Genomic DNA, 17,713 nt, shown 5'->3' with positions numbered 1-17,713 from the left:
TGTGATTATTTATATATATGTTACTGGTGGTGGTTAAGTTATTTAAAGTTTGGGTTCATGTCTTATTCTTTTGTTTCCTGTGTATATTATCTGATATGTAGTTCTTAATGGATATTTACTAAGTAAATAACATGTAAAGAATTGTCTTATTTTGGGGATTTCTTTGTTGAGAAAAAGGAACAAAATTTTAAGGATATGTCGTTAATATATCAAAGACAGAAAAAATCATATGCTCCCTGAGGACCTACAGAAATATTTTTAGAAGTAATACATAAAGCAAATAAATTTGCTAAAAAGATGAGACCATGAATCACTAATTCAAACCATTTTCAGTCATATGAAATCTAATTTTTAAAGCCATCTAGAATATAGACTTAACAGTATGTTTGATCATTTAAACAGTTATTTATATAAGCAGAAAATATTTTCTTTAGTAATTCTGTAATTACAGCTAACATTTCATGTATTCTAATTTATTTCTTTTTTTCTTTTTTCTTCTAATTTATTTCTAAATAGAACTTTTTAACTTTTAAGGATCTTCTAGATTCTTTTTTTTTTTTTTTAAGATCTTTTATTTATGTATTCAGAGAGAAACAGAGAGAGAGAGAGAGAGGCAGAGACACAGGCAGAGGGAGAAGCAGGCTCCATGTAGGGAGCCCAACATAGGACTCCATCCCGGGTCTCCTGTATCACACCCTGGGCTGCAGGCAGTGCTAAACTGCTGCGCCATCGGGGCTGCCCAGGATCTTCTAGATTCTTAAATGCTTCTTATTCCCCCTCTTGCACTTTTTATTGATTCTTTTTTCCCCCTCTGTTTGTCCTGGCAAAACTTACATTTAGATAATGCTCTGTTTTACAGGTATCTTGGTCAGATATAGGAGGACTGGAAAATATCAAACTGAAATTGAAACAGGCTGTGGAATGGCCCTTGAAACATCCAGAGTCTTTCATTCGAATGGGTATTCAACCGCCGAAAGGAGTTCTTCTGTATGGACCACCTGGATGCTCTAAGACAATGATTGCAAAGGCTTTGGCCAATGAGAGTGGCCTGAATTTCCTAGCTATAAAGGTAAAGTGTTAAATTTTTTTATTGCTACCTTTCTTCCAGCCCCACTAACACCTTTGATTCTTACCCTTAGGAAAACATGATAAGGCATCTTACGGAGTAGCTGATTTTTTTTTTTTTTTTTTTTTTTTTTTTGAGGTTGATGGCAAGATAATATAGGGCGATGAGTTCTAAATAAATTAATGCTTATAATTGGCAAAACATGGCAGACAATAGGAGACTACTTTATTTAGTTTTGTGAGTCTCAATATTTCTTACATCCATGTATAGTATAGAAACCAGTTTGGTTTAGTTTCTACATTTTTAAATTGTGCTAATAATCTCTTGCTTAACTAAGATTTAATTATAAATATGACTGCAAACTTAATATTTATATAGAGAGAGTTTTCAAAGAAATCAGATACTTTATATGGTAAAACTAAATTCCTTTAAACACTTTTCTAGTTAGGGAATATATATGTACAAGGTTTCTATTTGAAACACATACATACATTATTTGTTCATTGCCATACCCCTGTTACTTGGGGTAGATAATCTTACTCAACATGTAGTTTTACATTTACTTTAGGGCCAGATGTTTTTTTTTAAAGATTTATTTATTTATTTTAGAGAGAGTACCTGAGCATAAGGGAGGGACAGAAGGAGGGAGAAGGAGAGAGAGAATCCTCAAGCAGACTCTGCTGAGTGTGGAGACTGCTAGGAGTCTGAGATCATGATCTGAACTAAAATCAGGAATTGAACACTTATCCTACTAAACTACCCAGGTGCCCCAGGGCCAGATGTTAATTTTTAAATGAACTTTTGTGTAATTTGATCGTCTGTCCAGTTACTAAATATACATATATAAAACCTTGAATCCATTAGTGGAAAGGACCTTATCACAAAAACATATACTTCAGTCTGCTAAATATGAAATTCATTTCAGAAAAAGCACATGATAAAAGACTCTGTTTTGATAGTACCAGGGAATTTTTTTTCATAAAAAATATGTTTTCTATCTTAGAACACTGAAATCCTTGGCAGTTTGAAAGCATAAAATTTATTTCAGATTAGAGTCAATTTTTTACTTAAAATTGTTTTGAAATAATGTTTAGATATGTTAGGCTATTTGCTTTTTAAAAATACGTATCTTCACAATCACTAGTGTTTACATATTTGTGATTATTTGGTGGAAGATATTAGATACTAAAGAGGGGAAGGAGGACCATTTTCACAACCACTTTTAGAGCTGGCGGGTTTAAATGTTGGAGTAATGAGTAATTTTGAAATTTCAGAGGCATCTTGATTTCTCTTTGATCCCTGTTCTCTTATCTCATGATAATGGACATGACCATTTTACTGGCACTTCCTACTCTTTTTACTGTCACCTCCATTTTTCTATGCCTACCTTGTGTTTTCCACGATTATATATTCATAATCCTTGAATTTTTTTCTGTCAATTGGAAATATGAAACTTACGTGATGAGAGCTTCACTCGCAGTTATTTACACTGGAATCTCAAAGAGGAGTGAGCACATGTATTTTCGTATGAACTAGTATCTCATTCTTATGTGATCTAAGATAACTGTTCCAGATGTTAGGACTACTTTCTGGTCTATCTTAGGAGTTCTTAGAAATACATTTATTACTGTTTTTGAGTACAAAACATTTTCATAACTTTAGACAGTTTTACTTTTTTCTTTCTTCACTGTGAGAAAATGTACAAAGATTTTTTGAAAAGTTTATCTTTTATCTTGCACACTGTTCACGTAAAATAGGCATGCATGTGTTAACTTATTTGAGCCTTTTCACTAAGTTCATTTTCATTTCTCTTTTAAGTCACACACACAAAGGATACGTGATGTTAAGAAATTTTCTTATTTAGTTGAGTTCATACTTGCCAGAGATAATTATGTATTCTACTTACTAATTTTTTTTATTTAATGTGGATTTTTATTCAATATACATTTTAGTATAGTTTGGCAGTATTCAGCTTTTTTAAAACATTTATTTATTAATGAGAGACACAGAGAGAGAGAGAGAGAGAGAGAGAGAGAGGCGCAGAGACCCAGGCAGAGGGAGAAGCAGGCTACATGCAGGGAGCCCAACGTGGGACTCAATCCCAGGTCTCTAGGATTAGGCCCTGGGCCAAAGGCAGCGCTAAACTGCTGAGCCACCCGGGCCACCCGGCAGTATTCAATTTTTGAATCTGAGTGGAGTATATATTAAATGAACAATGAATGTTCATATTACTACTTTTTAAATTTTCCTACATGTTTAAAAATTTCTAAAAGAAAATGTTGGGAATATGAAAGAATTATTTGTTTTTCTCTGCATTTTTATTGGTCTTTTCATCGTTGTCTGGCCATTGCTTATGAGAAGAATTTAAAGTAGCTATGCCATACAGCTTATATATGCAGAAAGAAGTCAAAGAAGTTGGGAATTAATATTCTTCCTAGCTTTGTTTTTCTATGAAGAAAAACATACATGTTTCTTTTCCAAGGGATTTAAGTGTTATAATTAAGTTTGAGCTTTTGAAATAATAAGTCGTACATATTTTGAAAATGACCAGAGAAACATAGATAGACAATAAACTTTTCTAGTCAGTTGGAAAATACAAGTAAGAACATATATCGAAAGGAAAAACTCGCCAGCATTTTTTGTAATTACCTTTATTTTTATTTTTATTTTTTTATTTTTTTTATTTTTTAATTTATTTTTTATTGGTGTTCAATTTACTAACATACAGAATAACCCCCAGTGCCCGTCACCCATTCACTCCCACCCCCCGCCCTCCTCCCCTTCCACCACCCCTAGTTCGTTTCCCAGAGTTAGCAGTCTTTACGTTCTGTCTCCCTTTCTGATATTTCCCACACATTTCTTCCCCCTTCCCTTATATTCCCTTTCACTATTATTTATTTTCCCCAAATGAATGAGAACATATAATGTTTGTCCTTCTCCGACTGGCTTACTTCACTCAGCATAATACCCTCCAGTTCCATCCACGTTGAAGCAAATGGTGGGTATTTGTCATTTCTAATAGCTGAGTAATATTCCATTGTATACATAAACCACATCTTCTTTATCCATTCATCTTTCGTTGGACACTGAGGCTCCTTCCACAGTTTGGCTATCGTGGCCATTGCTGCTATAAACATCGGGGTACAGGTGTCCCGGCGTTTCATTGCATTTGTATCTTTGGGGTAAATCCCCAACAGTGCAATTGCTGGGTCGTAGGGCAGGTATATTTTTAACTGTTTGAGGAGCCTCCACACAGTTTTCCAGAGTGGCTGCACCAGTTCACATTCCCACCAACAGTGTATGAGGGTTCCCTTTTCTCCGCATCCTCTCCAACATTTGTTGTTTCCTGCCTTGTTAATTTTCCCCATTCTCACTGGTGTGAGGTGGTATCTCATTGTGGTTTTGATTTGTATTTCCCTGATGGCAAGTGATGCAGAGCATTTTCCCATGTGCATATTGGCCATGTCTATGTCTTCCTCTGTGAGATTTCTGTTCATGTCTTTTGCCCATTTCATGATTGGATTGTTTGTTTCTTTGGTGTTGAGTTTAAGAAGTTCTTTATAGATCTTGGAAACTAGCCCTTTATCTGATATGTCATTTGCAAATATCTTCTCCCATTCTGTACGTTGTCTTTGAGTTTTGTTGACTGTATCCTTTGCTGTGCAAAAGCTTCTTATCTTGATGAAGTCCCAATAGTTCATTTTTGCTTTTGTTTCTTTTGCCTTCGTGGATGTATCTTGCAAGAAGTTACTATGGCCGAGTTCAAAAAGGGTGTTGCCTGTGTTCTCCTCTAGGATTTTGATGGAATCTTGTCTCACATTTAGATCTTTCATCCATTTTGAGTTTATCTTTGTGTATGGTGAAAGAGAGTGGTCTAGTTTCATTCTTCTGCATGCGGATGTCCAATTTTCCCAGCACCATTTATTGAAGAGACTGTCTTTCTTCCAATGGATAGTCTTTCCTCCTTTATCGAATATTAGTTGCCCATAAAGTTCAGGGTCCACTTCTGGATTCTCTATTCTGTTCCACTGATCTATGTGTCTATTTTTGTGCCAGTACCACACTGTCTTGATGACCACAGCTTTGTAGTACAACCTGAAATCTGGCATTGTGATGCCCCCAGATATGGTTTTCTTTTTTAAAATTCCCCTGGCTATTCGGGGTCTTTTCTGATTCCACACAAATCTTAAAATAATTTGTTCTAACTCTCTGAAGAAAGTCCATGGTATTTTGATAGGGATTGCATTAAACGTGTATATTGCCCTGGGTAACATTGACATTTTCACAATATTAATTCTGCCAATCCATGAGCATGGAATATTTTTCCATCTCTTTGTGTCTTCCTCAATTTCTTTCAGAAGTGTTCTATAGTTTTGAGGGTATAGATCCTTTACCTCTTTGGTGAGGTTTCTTCCTAGGTATCTTATGCTTTTGGGTGCAATTGTAAATGGGATTGACTCCTTAATTTCTCTTTCTTCAGTCTCATTGTTAGTGTATAGAAATGCCACTGACTTCTGGGCATTGATTTTGTATCCTGCCACGCTACCGAATTGCTGTATGAGTTCTAGCAATCTTGGGGTGGAGACTTTTGGGTTTTCTATGTAGAGTATCATGTCATCGGCAAAGAGGGAGAGTTTGACTTCTTCTTTGCCAATTTGAATGCCTTTAATGTCTTTTTGTTGTCTGATTGCTGAGGCTAGGACTTCCAGTACTATGTAATTACCTTTAATTCCCAAAATAACTTAAAATGTTTTAAACATCTCTTTCTCTGAATTTATGAAAGAACCCTTAGCTTCTCCTGTGCATCTTTCCTGAACAGTGATTAAAAAATATATACTCCAGGGCAGCCCTGGTGGCTCAGTGGTTTAGCACCGCCTTCAGCCCAGGGTGTGATCTAGAGACCCGGAATCGAGTCCCACATCGGGCTCCCTGCATGGAGCCTGCTTCTCCCTCTGCCTGTGTCTCTGCCTCTCTCTCTCTCTCTCTCTGCGTCTCTCATGAATAAATAAATAAAATCTTAAAAAAAAAAAAAAGATGTATACTCCAAAGTTCAAACTTCACGTTGGCTTGTGTGGACTCTTAATATTCTTTGGCATCTATGTGTTTTTGTGTAGACTGTAGCACTTGACATGTGCTTAAGTTTAGTTTGTCATCTGTGTCAATTATGTCAAAATATTTTCCATTTGAAATTTCATCTCTGCTTCTCTCTTGCTTTTGTCTGGAGTGCTGTAATAGATTAATTACCTTTGTGTAATTGGGCTGCTTTACTTTATGAAGAACTGTTACTGATTCTGGAAAAGGGTGGTCAGGCATCTGACGGATTTTGAGCAAGTCTTTTATTAGCTGCTATTGGTGAGTACAAGAATATAATGAGCTAGTATATACTTGACTTTTGGGGGAGGAGATTTTCTTCTGATATTTGTATCAGAAAGGAAGTATCAGGAATAAATAGAATAAACAGAAACCTATTTTATTCAAAGCATGCACAATTCAAAGTACTTACTATTCTTTATTTAACTAGATCCCCTACTATTATCAAAGGTACAAAATAACCTGAATTTGTTAAATTGCAAGTTTATCTTTAAGCTTTTGTTTTTAAATCTTGTAGGCTAGTCTATAAATCATAGATTTCCCATTTTGCAGATGCTGTGTGGAAAACTACATAGATACATTTCTTTTATATACTGAATGCTTTCAGATTAGTTTCCAGGATTGCAAATAGGAATAATAATGTTTAGAAAGGTGAAATGACATTTCTAAGGCCATAGTTGTAGTGATGAAACTGAAATTTGATCTCAGAACTTTCTGATGGCAGAGTCTAAACTCTGAACCACTGCATTATGCAGTCTTCTCTTCCCTGCCCCTGCCTTTAAAATTTAGTGCCCAGTCCTGCCCCCTTCCTCTCCCCCCCCCCCCCCCCCCCACTAATTATGCCATGACACTGGTAAAGGTAGTTCAGGCAGTTTCTATAGGGTAGGTTCAGAGAAAGTGGAAAGATATTTCTGGTACAGTTAAAAAATTTTTTTTGTTCCTGTAGGACTAAGAAAAACTGAGAAAAATAACATGGCTTTGGAGTAGAAGTTGGTTAAATTAATAAGAATGATCACTGCCAAAGAAACAGGAACCTAATAAATAAAAGAGAAGTATATGGAAGGAGACTAGTGGTTGAATAAGGTAGGGCTTGAAATTTACCTATTACTACATAATTTTTGGTCTTCAAATTGGGTTACAATGAAAAAAGTAGTAAGCCAGGATTCAGATAGCTTTGGTTTGATTCCTAATCTTTGTACTTTTTAAGCTCTGTAGCCTTAAATAAATTCTCTTGGTCTCAGTTTTTGTTGTTGTTGTTTTTGTTTTTGTTTTAATCTGTATAGGCTCTTTGAGATGATTGATATATTAAGAAGTAAGTGAAAAAGTTCTGGAAGGCATAACTACTCGATTCTTTAAGTGCAGACTGTGTATCGTTATGACTTCCTGTCAGAGTTCAATATGGAAAGGGAATGGGGAAGAGCTACTTGAGAGTAGAGAAATCTGGCAAATACTACTTCAGCCAAGTGATGAAGGTTAACATCTTCAGTGATTAGGGATGCTTGAGTGGCTCAGCAGTTGAGCATCTGTCTTCGGCTTAGGGTGTAATCCCAAAGTCCCGCGATCGAGTCCCACATTGGGATCCTTGCATGGAGCCTGCTTCTCCCTCTGCCTATGTCTCTGCCTCTCTCTGTGTGTCTCTCATGAATAAATAAAAAAAATCTTTAAAAAAAAATCTTCAGTGACTAGTCACATTGATAGTGTGTACCGTTATATGATGTAGCAAGAATGGCACTTGATTTCTGGGCTCTTCTTCCCAAAGACTCTTAATCTGTGTCTGACTGTGAGATAAACATCAGGCAAAACCAAATTGTAAGACATTTTATAAAATATCTGGCCAGTACTCCTGAAACCGTCAAGGCCATTAGAAACAAGGGAAGTCTGAGAAACTCACAGCAAAGAGGAGCCCAAAAAGACATAACAGCTAAATATAATGTTATGATGGTTTTTTGGGTGAAATCCTGGGAAAAAAGGACTTAGATAAAAACTAAGGAATTCTTTGGGGCAGCCCTGGTGGCCCAGCGGATTAGTGCCGCCTTCAGCCCAGGGCATGATTCTGGAGACCCAGGATCAAGTTCCACATCAGGCTCCCTCCCTGCATGGAATACTTCTCCCTCTGCCTATGTCTCTGCCTCTCTCTCTCTCTCTCTTTCTCTCTCTCTCTCTCTCTCTCTGTGTCTCTCATGAATAAATAAATCTTAAAAAAAAAAAAGGAAATCTGAATAAACTGTGGTCTATGAATCAATATTGATACATTATTATTAGTTGATTATAATAAAGGTACTATACTAATATATGATGTTAATAATAGGGGAAACTAAGCGTCCATGGGGGTTTAGGGGTGGTGTATATAGGAACTCAGTCTTAATTCTTGTGTCAATCTTAAACTTTATCAGAAAAGGTCTATTAGCTAAATAAAAGAGTTTCAAGATCAGTATCACAGATCCAGACATAGTACAGACCTTTAATGAATGTAACTGAAGTTAAAAAACCTGGCTCATAACTCTGTACTGCACTGAATAGGAAGAGTGAAATGTATGGAAGGAGAAAAGAGATGGGGGAGATTGTCAATTCCTTGGGTGACAGCTTTGGGGGAGACCTTCGTTCCTATTCATCATCCCTTTGTTGGTGGAAAGTTCCTGGGAAAAGAAAGCCCCGAGAGGAAATTGGCTGGGGAATCTGGGTTTGGGTCTTCCCTGAGCTTGCCTATTTCACTGCAGTTCTCAGTTGAAGCCTATAAAGGAGTGTGTTGGTTCTGGCCCTAGACCCCAACATTATAAAGAATACTTTCTTTTAGTGTTTTGGTTATTTTTTCTTTCACCTTGGATACAGCTTCTAATTTAGAGTCTCACCAGGAACTATGGCCAGATTCATGCCTTTGTGGACCCAAACTCATTATTCTCCTTCTATATAGGTTTATTGCCATTTGGGCTCATCTAGATTCTGAAACCTTTTGAATTTCTATTTCATTTCCTTTAAGGCCTTTTTTTTTTTTTTAACTTTAATAATTCCCTTGACTTCTCTAACTAGTGTTGTCTTATGTGCCTCATAGGCTTAAATTGGCAGCTATTAGCATCATTATTATATATATATACTTAGTTTTATCACTGTTTGAATGGCTATTAGGGAGTAACTAATAGTAATTGATTATTAGGACAAATAGAATGATGTGCCATTATCAGTATCACAAAATTATGTAGAAGTTAGATTCATTTTACTTAAATTTGGCATTATTTATACACTATATGAGCTGACATGTTAAAGTTGTAACATCGTATGTTAAAACTGCATGTTAATAATTTTTTTTTTTTTAGTTGGGCCTGTATCAGTCAATAAAACTGCTATATACAAAAGATCCCTTGACATGAAAATATTATATAATATTTGGCTAGAAGCAAAAAATGACAATAATATGAACTATAATAACAAAACTTTTAGCGTTTGGAATCTTAGAAGACTTAGATTTAAAAAGAGAAGAATACTTTCAGACTTTGAAGAAGTTTACTTAATAGAAATTTTATTGTTGGGTTGATTTAATTTTTTATTCATGGATTCCAGCTGAGAGATTAGTCATTTTCTCCTTCTTTTAAATCTCTTTTGAATAAAATTTAATTGAAGTCAAAATATTACAATTTCATGTCTATAATGCTTTAGAAAGTATTTGAAATGTTTTACGATTGCAACAGTTGTGTAACTCAGATTATTTCTAATGTTCCTTCTGTGTGTTCTATGTTCTCTGTTTCTGTACATGCTAAGCAAAAATGCATTTGATGAAAAAAAAAATGCATTTGCTGGGCTCCTTGCTGCCTCTCAACTCATATTTAGCGAGAGAGACATTTGACTAAATCAGTGATATAATGAAGTTGGTAATATATAGAATCTTGATGATTAATTGTACGTGAGAAATGAGAAAGAAAGAAGTCAAAGGTGATTAAAATTTTCACTTTCAGTGACTGATAGATGGAAATGCCCTAACTCTTGGAAGAGTTAGCACATGAGGAAGAGAAGCAGATTAGAGGTGGGAGAGCAGATGCTAGAGTGGGATTTAGACATGTGGAATTTGAAATCCTGGAATAACATTGCAGATATATCCAAAAGACCATTTTAAGTATGAGTTTGGAGCTCATGAGAATGGTCATTTCTAGTGATGAAAGCATGGAAGTTGAAACCCAGCGTTTGCAGTTCTGTGTATTAGTAAAGGAGTTGGAGAGTGACTAGAGTGGTCGGCGATAATGTAAGGAATTTCTGTGGGCATGTCTACATTCACACAGCTCACTGGATTATATTTATCATGGTGTTGCTGTACAAATTCTGAAGTGTGTCATTTTTGTTTCCTGAGTAAATAAATTGTGGGGAATATTTGTGTTGTATTTTTTTGAGAGGTACAGCTTAAATTCTGTTCCTTCTCTGCTATTCCCTCTCACTTCTTATGGTTTTTACTTGCCCAAGGCATTTCTTGCCCAATGCTTAATGTCTGTTTTCAGACCTTTTGAAATACTTTCCCGAATTGACCTTTGTATGTGCTGATGCTGTACTTCTTATTAATTTTCTAGATCCTTTACTCACATTACATATATGTAATTCTATCTCATGTGAGTTTAGGTTTTTAGGAGTATATTCCATAACATTTAACCATAGTTAACACTTAGGTTAACTTGCCTTCCCTAGACACTTTAGAACTTATAAAAACCTGGTTTGAATTGTAATAGCCAAAAGCAACAGGCAGGTGTCAGACACATTTAAAAAGCCCTTGGGAAGACTGGAAGAAACCCAGTACTGATTAAAGGGGCAAAATTGCCTTACAATTTTGCACGAGGCATAAATATTATATTTGAGTTTGTGACTGATAGAGTATAAAATCATGAAACAGTAAAAGGTAAGTCAGATTTAGTTCTCAGTGGATTAATAGTACAACTGGACAAATATCTTTACATATATTTATGTTATTTTGTCAACTTGAACACTTGAAATCTTAATCATGGAAACATGAAAAATAACATTACTCCAAAATAAGCCTAGCTGTGGTACTTAATTTATTTTTTGTAGTTATTCTTGTGAGAAGTGAAGCACATTATCTGGGCAGGTAAAATGTGGCAGGACTAACATACCACAGTTACTTACTTGGTAAGTAAAATTGGAAAAAAAATAACCTTATCTAGTCCCATCAACCTTATCTATTCTATGGACTTATGTGTTACTTTTATAAAGAGTTAAACTTAGGAGCAGATGTGGCACTCATAGCCCATACTATTCTTACCTAACCCTTATTATATTTTGATGTAAATGGCTTCTTGTTTATAATGAATATCAATTAAATTCTTATTTTCTTATTAACTCATGTTAGCAGCTATCTATTGAGAAGTACACTGTGCTTGTCACTTGTTCTGCTCCCACAAACACTTTTTTTTTTTTTTTAAGATTTTATGTATTTATTCATGAGAGACACACACAGAGAGAGAGAGAGAGAGAGGCAGAGACACAGGCAGAGGGAGAAGCAGGCTCTATGCAAGGAGCCTGATGGAGGACTCATCCCCGATGCTTCCCCCACTCCCCTCTAGGATCATGCCCTGGGCCCAAGGCAGGCACTACACCTGCTGAGCCACCCAGGGATCCCCTCCCACAAATACTTTTGAATTTGAATTGCTGCTACCTTGTGAATACTTTTGAATTTGAATTGCTGCTACCTTGTGAAATCTTAAGGGCACACTTCCTTTTTATTTATTTATTTATTTATTTATTTATTTATTTATTTTTTATTTTTTATTTTTTTAGAAGAGCTTGGAGAAAATAGAAGACATAGTTTCTAGGAAGAATAGTAGTCTGGGAACCAAAATTCTACATTTTTATCATTTTCTGCCATTTAACCTTGCTAGGGCTTTTGGCATTTTGTTCAACTTCTTTGTGTTTTGTTTTCCTCAAGATTTAAGTGAAGGAAGTTAGTTTAAATGACCTCTAAAGCCCTTCCACTAATGACATTCTGAGTAGTTAACATAATGCTTATAGTCTAATCTGTTGCTTATCCATTGTTCCTGTTGATTGCTAAACTTTTAGGGCATTTCTCCTAATCGTCAGATGTAATGGTTAAGAGAATTGTATGCCAGTTCTACCATTTATTAAGTTGTGTGACTTTGTGCAAATTAATAAAACTTTTTTCATTTCATGTTACTTTTCCAATAAAGTTATGATAATGAGTATCCATTTCAGAGAACTGAGTTGTAAGCAGTGGTGGATAATACATATGAAACCTTTAGCAAGATTTTATGAAATTAGTTGACACTAGTTACTACTTCCTTCTGTTTTTAAGAATTGGATATATATTTGGCCTCAAATGGAGCAAGAAAGTATACATGATAGCTTATGACTCCTTCTTAAGTTTTCTGTTAAAATAAAATGTAATATCTTTGAAACTGAATTTAATCTTTTGCAACAGTGATTTTTGGCCATTTGTACTTTAACCTCAAAATAGACCTTGCTTGGTTATGGTGTTGCCTTGACTTCCTGTAGAATTCTGAACCCTTGTAACATATCAGTGTAGCTACTGGGTTGCATTTTGTAGGCCAGTCATCTAGGTTAGAATCATCAGCATGGGGTGCCTGAATGGCTCAGTAGGTTAAACATATGTCTTTGGCTCAGGTCATGACCCCAAGGTCCTGGGATCAAGTGCCGCATTGGCCTCCCTGCTTCTCAGGGAGGCTGCTTCTTTTTTTTTTTTTTTAATTTATTATAGTCACACAGAGAGAGAGAGACACAGGCAGAGGGAGAAGCAGGCTCCATGCACCGGGAGCCCGACGTGGGATTCGATCCCGGGTCTCCAGGATCGCGCCCTGGGCCAAAGGCAGGCGCCAAACCGCTGCGCCACCCAGGGATCCCGAGGGAGGCTGCTTCTCCCTCTGACTCTGTCTCCCTCTTTCTGTTGCTCATGAATAAATAAATAAAATCTTAAAAAAAAAAAAAAAAAAGATTCATCCTCATGTTGTTTTCTGCAACATCGTATATTCTCTAAGGGCCCTACAGAAGTCTTTTTTATTACTGCTATGACCTGTTAGTAATACTTGAATTATTTCAACCCATATTTTCTTTATAGTGCAAAATTCTTAAGTTAGAGTGTCAATCTATTGTTGGTTTTTTTTTCTTTTTGTTTTTTTGAAGAAAAACAACCTCCTTGTTTCTTATTTACAGTTTTCCTGTAGCCTACCTCTGTGTAGTAGAGGAAAGACCTTTACTGGTTGAGGTTATATGCCATATTTTCACATTTCAACAAAATTCCAAGTCTATTTGCCTGTATATTAGATATTTAAAACATTAATCTTTCTGTTGTTAGTAGCAAAATATTGATATTGTATTCTCAGAGATCACAAAATGATCATAATCTTGTACTTTTCAACACTGATGTTCAAGTCATCTTTTTTAGATCATCTGTGGAAAATAATAATTGTTTCTCCAGATTCTCTAGTTACTTTCCTTCAGTTAAACCAGATAATTAGAAAGCGGTGTTTATGCATTGTGTATATTGCCTAAATATAAAGATATGTCTTCACTATATTACTCTCTGATGTCATGTTCTTGACTTTTATGGAGAGTTGCTGTAAGAATAATAACAATAATACAGGGTTGGCATGATAATAATTACCTTAGAAACAATAGTGACGCCAACATTTTTCTTTCTGATTATTATCAGGCCACACTTGCCTAATTAGTTACCCTAAATGGAATAACATCCTACATAAAAATTTCTCACCTTTTCCTCTACCCCCTCTGACCTTCTCTCCAACAAAAACCCATTTTCCTAATTATCTAAAGTTTGTTTTATTGAGTGGTCTCTGATTCTTGTTTTATCGTTAATTTTCTTAACTGCCATAGTCTCCTATGGGTAAAAGTGTGATTTATCATATTGCAGATGAATAGCACCTGCTTCATTTATTTGGCTTTATATATTATGAACTGGGAGACATTGTTTTGCACTGTAGTGCAGGACTAAAAATGATCATGCACGGTGAAGCTATACAAAAATGATAAATGGGAAAAATTACAACTGTTCTATAATCTTTAAAAATTTGGCAAAACATTAAAACTCTTACTCTTGGTTATAAATATATAAGGCAGTGCATTTTGACTGCATAACAACAGCTTTCTTGCTGGTTTCCGTGCTTCCAAACTGCCTTCTTAGTGTGGCCATTCATTTACTTTAATAGTTTAATACTCCATTTTATGAGGACACTGCAATTTATTTATCTGTTTTTTTAATTGAAGTGTAATTGGCATACAATGTTATACTAGTTTCAAGTGTACAACATTGTTTCAACAATTCTTATATATTACTTAGTGCTCACCACAGTATGGTCACCATCTGTCACCATATATCGTTATTACAATATTAACTATATTCCGTGTGCTGTACTTTTTATCTCCATGGCTTTTTTTATAATTGGAATTTTATATCTCTAACTATTTCACCCATTTTTATATTAATGAGTTCCAGGTTTAGGATTTGTTTTTGGTTGTAAACAGTGCTTCTGTGATATACTTGTATATATCTCCTTTGGTGTATGTACAGGATCGCTTCTCGGCCTTTTGGCTAAGATCAAGTGTGGTGTATGTACAGGAGTTTCTCTATGGTATATATACCTAGAAGTTGCTGTCATTGAGCATGAACACCTTAAACATAACAAGATATTTCTAAATGTCTTTTTAGAGTATCATCTTTTTCCTTAATGTTTTGATCAGTTTTCTTTTTCTTTTTTTTTTTTAATCAGTTTTCTTAATACTTTTAATGTATAAGCTTTGTACTCACCAATCATGTTGTTAACATTTTTGATGATTTTTTATCTTGTTGACAGAAATGGACTATTTCAAACTGTGAGAGATTGATCTAGATCGGGGGTCAGCAAATTACACAGCCAAATCCAGCCTGCAGCTTGTTTTAATCTAACCTGTTAGTTAACTATGAATTTTACATTTTTAATGAGAAAAAAAGAAAAAAGAAAATTAAGTGACACAAGATGTATGTGTCCCATAGAGCCTAAAATATTTACTGTTTGGCTCTCTATATTTTGTCTTCTTGATTCCATAGTACTCGGGGAAATGCCTTCAAGTTTATTTATCTCACTGATGGCCGGAAGTATAAATATTGTTTCTTTTTTTCTTTTTTTTTTTTTTTTAATTTTGTTTTCTAATTACGTAGTCTAACTTGTGTCATAGAAACAAGCTTGTAAAATTGATTTGGTATTAAGTCATTGCTATTTTTCCAAAATCTTTTAAAAAGTGAGAACATACTGCTTCAGTATAACTAATGTTTGTTTCATCCTTTGTCTTCATTGAAGTTAAATCTATTTGGGGTTGCATTATTTAAGAAATTAAGATAATTAAATCATTGGTGATGAGATTAGAGTCATGAAGTCTCTAGCATTTTTGGAGAAATGAGCTTAAAAACAATTTCATTGTGTAAACCTGATTGTTTGGAGACACTTTAGGTACTAATGACTAAAGAGTTGATATACTAATTATAAAGTATAGTCATCAAAGCACTGTCCCAAGCAAGTTTTCTTAAAGACATGTTTGCTTATCAATGATTTAGGTGTTCGCTGGTTGTTGATAGATTTTAGTCAGAGATATAGAAGTACCTTAAATGTTAGGTGACGTTCTATAATATGTCGTAATTATGTTTTTAATACATCTGCCCCCTAATTAGCCATAAATACTAATATTTTAGGTTATGTGTAATCTGTTACTCTGAAATAATTTTGAAAAGATTTTTTATAAAGAAAAGAGGAAAACACATAAATGATGAGACTTTGTTAGGGAAACATAATTAACTTTGTTTAATGTTATATAAAATTTAATCATCATCTTAGATTAATAAAAGAGAAAGATGAAACTGTCTCATTACTTAAGGATTTGTGTTGATGCTATCAAATAACTCATCCTAAGTGAACATAACTAATGGTAGTAACCTTGGAGCAGCTGGATTTTGTCAGCCTGAACGTTGCGGTTCTCTTCCTATTCTTTTCTTATTCTTATCCTCGATGTCCACCTTGTTCTCTATGTGTTCTAATGTACTCATTTGTTACCATACTATCATATTTCAAAATTTTTGAAGCACCCATTGTGGAGGTAATATATAAAGATGGTATTAAAGATTGTCTCCTTTCCTTCAGGCATATGTATTTGTGTATCGAATCTTTTTTACCTGTCCCACTCTAATGTTTCCATCTGTGGATCAAGGTGTTTGTGTTTTTTTTTTTTTTTTCTTTTTTTTGAACTTCTAAACTTTATAGAAAGTTTGCAAGAGTGGTCACAAATAATTTTTTTCCCTTAATGCATTTGAGAATAAGTTACCACTGTATTGCTCTATCACCCTGAATACTTTCATACCTATGAAAAGCACATCCTGTCATATAATCACAAATTAGAAAAGAACGTAATTATTATCGTTTAATTTTTGTCACTTGTCCCTATACTGTCCATAATCATGTGCTGTATTGGTCATGTCTCTTAGGTCTTCTTCAATTGGGAACAGTTCCTCACTCTTTCCTTTACTTTTGAACATTATAGGTCAGTTATTGTGTAAAATATCTCTCAATTTGTTTTTTTCTAATATTTACTCATGATTAGAATCAGATTTTCTCATAGAAATAATGCTTTGTTCTTCTCATTGCCTCCTATCAGGTGACACTTGATTTTATTTTTTATTTTTATTTTTTTTAAATTTTTATTTATTTAAATAGTCACACAGAGAGAGAGAGAGAGGCAGAGACATAGGCAGAGGGAGAAGCAGGCTCCATGCACCAGGAGCCTGACATGGGATTTGATTCCGGGTCTCCAGGATCACGCCCCGGGCCAAAGGCAGGCGCTAAACCACTGCGCCACCCAGGGATCCCGACACTTGATTTTAAATGGTCCCGTTGCTAATAATGTTAACTTTTTTTTTTTTTAATTTATTTTTTATTGGTGTTCAATTTACTAACATACAGAATAACCCCCAGTTAACTTTGATTGTGGTGGTATCTACTAGGCTTCTCCATTGTAAATTTACTCCATGAAGTTAATATTGCTTTGTGGGTAGTTACTTTATAAATATCCTGTTCCTTAACAAATGTCTCATTTAATTATATTCATTTATATCTTCATGGACTTGGAAATTCTTGTGCTATTCAATGCATCATCATTCATTTGCTAACATCTGTATTGATGCCTTAGTTGTATCAGCTTGGCATTCTTTCAACCTTGCTCTTGTGTGCTTTTGGCAGGTTTCCATCTCTCTGAGCACTTTCTTACTATCTATGCAGCAAGATTTCCAGACTCATTTTGTATGTTGCCTGTCCCAAGCCTTGAATCTACCATTTCTTTAAGAGGCCCTGTTGCCTTTTAGTGGAGAATTTGGAAGCCAAGTTTTTAGAATTTAAGAATCAAGCTCTAGGTACTAGGTGTGCTTATTGTTACTGAAGTAGAGCTGTTCTCAGGTTCTCCCAGGAAACAGAGCTCAGGAATACACACACACAGGTACATATTTGTGCACACATTTTTATATTTATTTACCTAAATATATTGAAAATCTTGAAT

At 34.9% G+C, this 17,713-nt stretch overlaps 1 protein-coding gene across 7 annotated transcripts in view; it reads left to right on the top strand.

The window, feature by feature from the left end:
• Nucleotides 1–17,713, top strand: part of AFG2A (AAA ATPase AFG2A) — a 353,318-nt gene that overhangs the window by 69,047 nt on the left and 266,558 nt on the right. For all 7 annotated transcript variants that reach the window (XR_013358870.1, XR_013358872.1, XR_013358871.1 and 4 more), the window contains exon 11: nt 860–1,069. Coding sequence is in view for 4 of the 7 variants with exons in the window: in XM_077861116.1 (XP_077717242.1) it covers nt 860–1,069 (210 nt within the window). In the remaining 3 variants the exon portion in view is untranslated. The remainder of the gene's footprint in view (nt 1–859; nt 1,070–17,713) is intronic.

This window comes from Canis aureus, chromosome 20 (assembly GCF_053574225.1).
Source record: "Canis aureus isolate CA01 chromosome 20, VMU_Caureus_v.1.0, whole genome shotgun sequence".
Lineage (NCBI taxonomy): Eukaryota > Metazoa > Chordata > Mammalia > Carnivora > Canidae > Canis > Canis aureus.
Note: the sequence above shows the minus strand (reverse complement) of the source record. Positions and strands in the feature narration are given on the sequence as shown.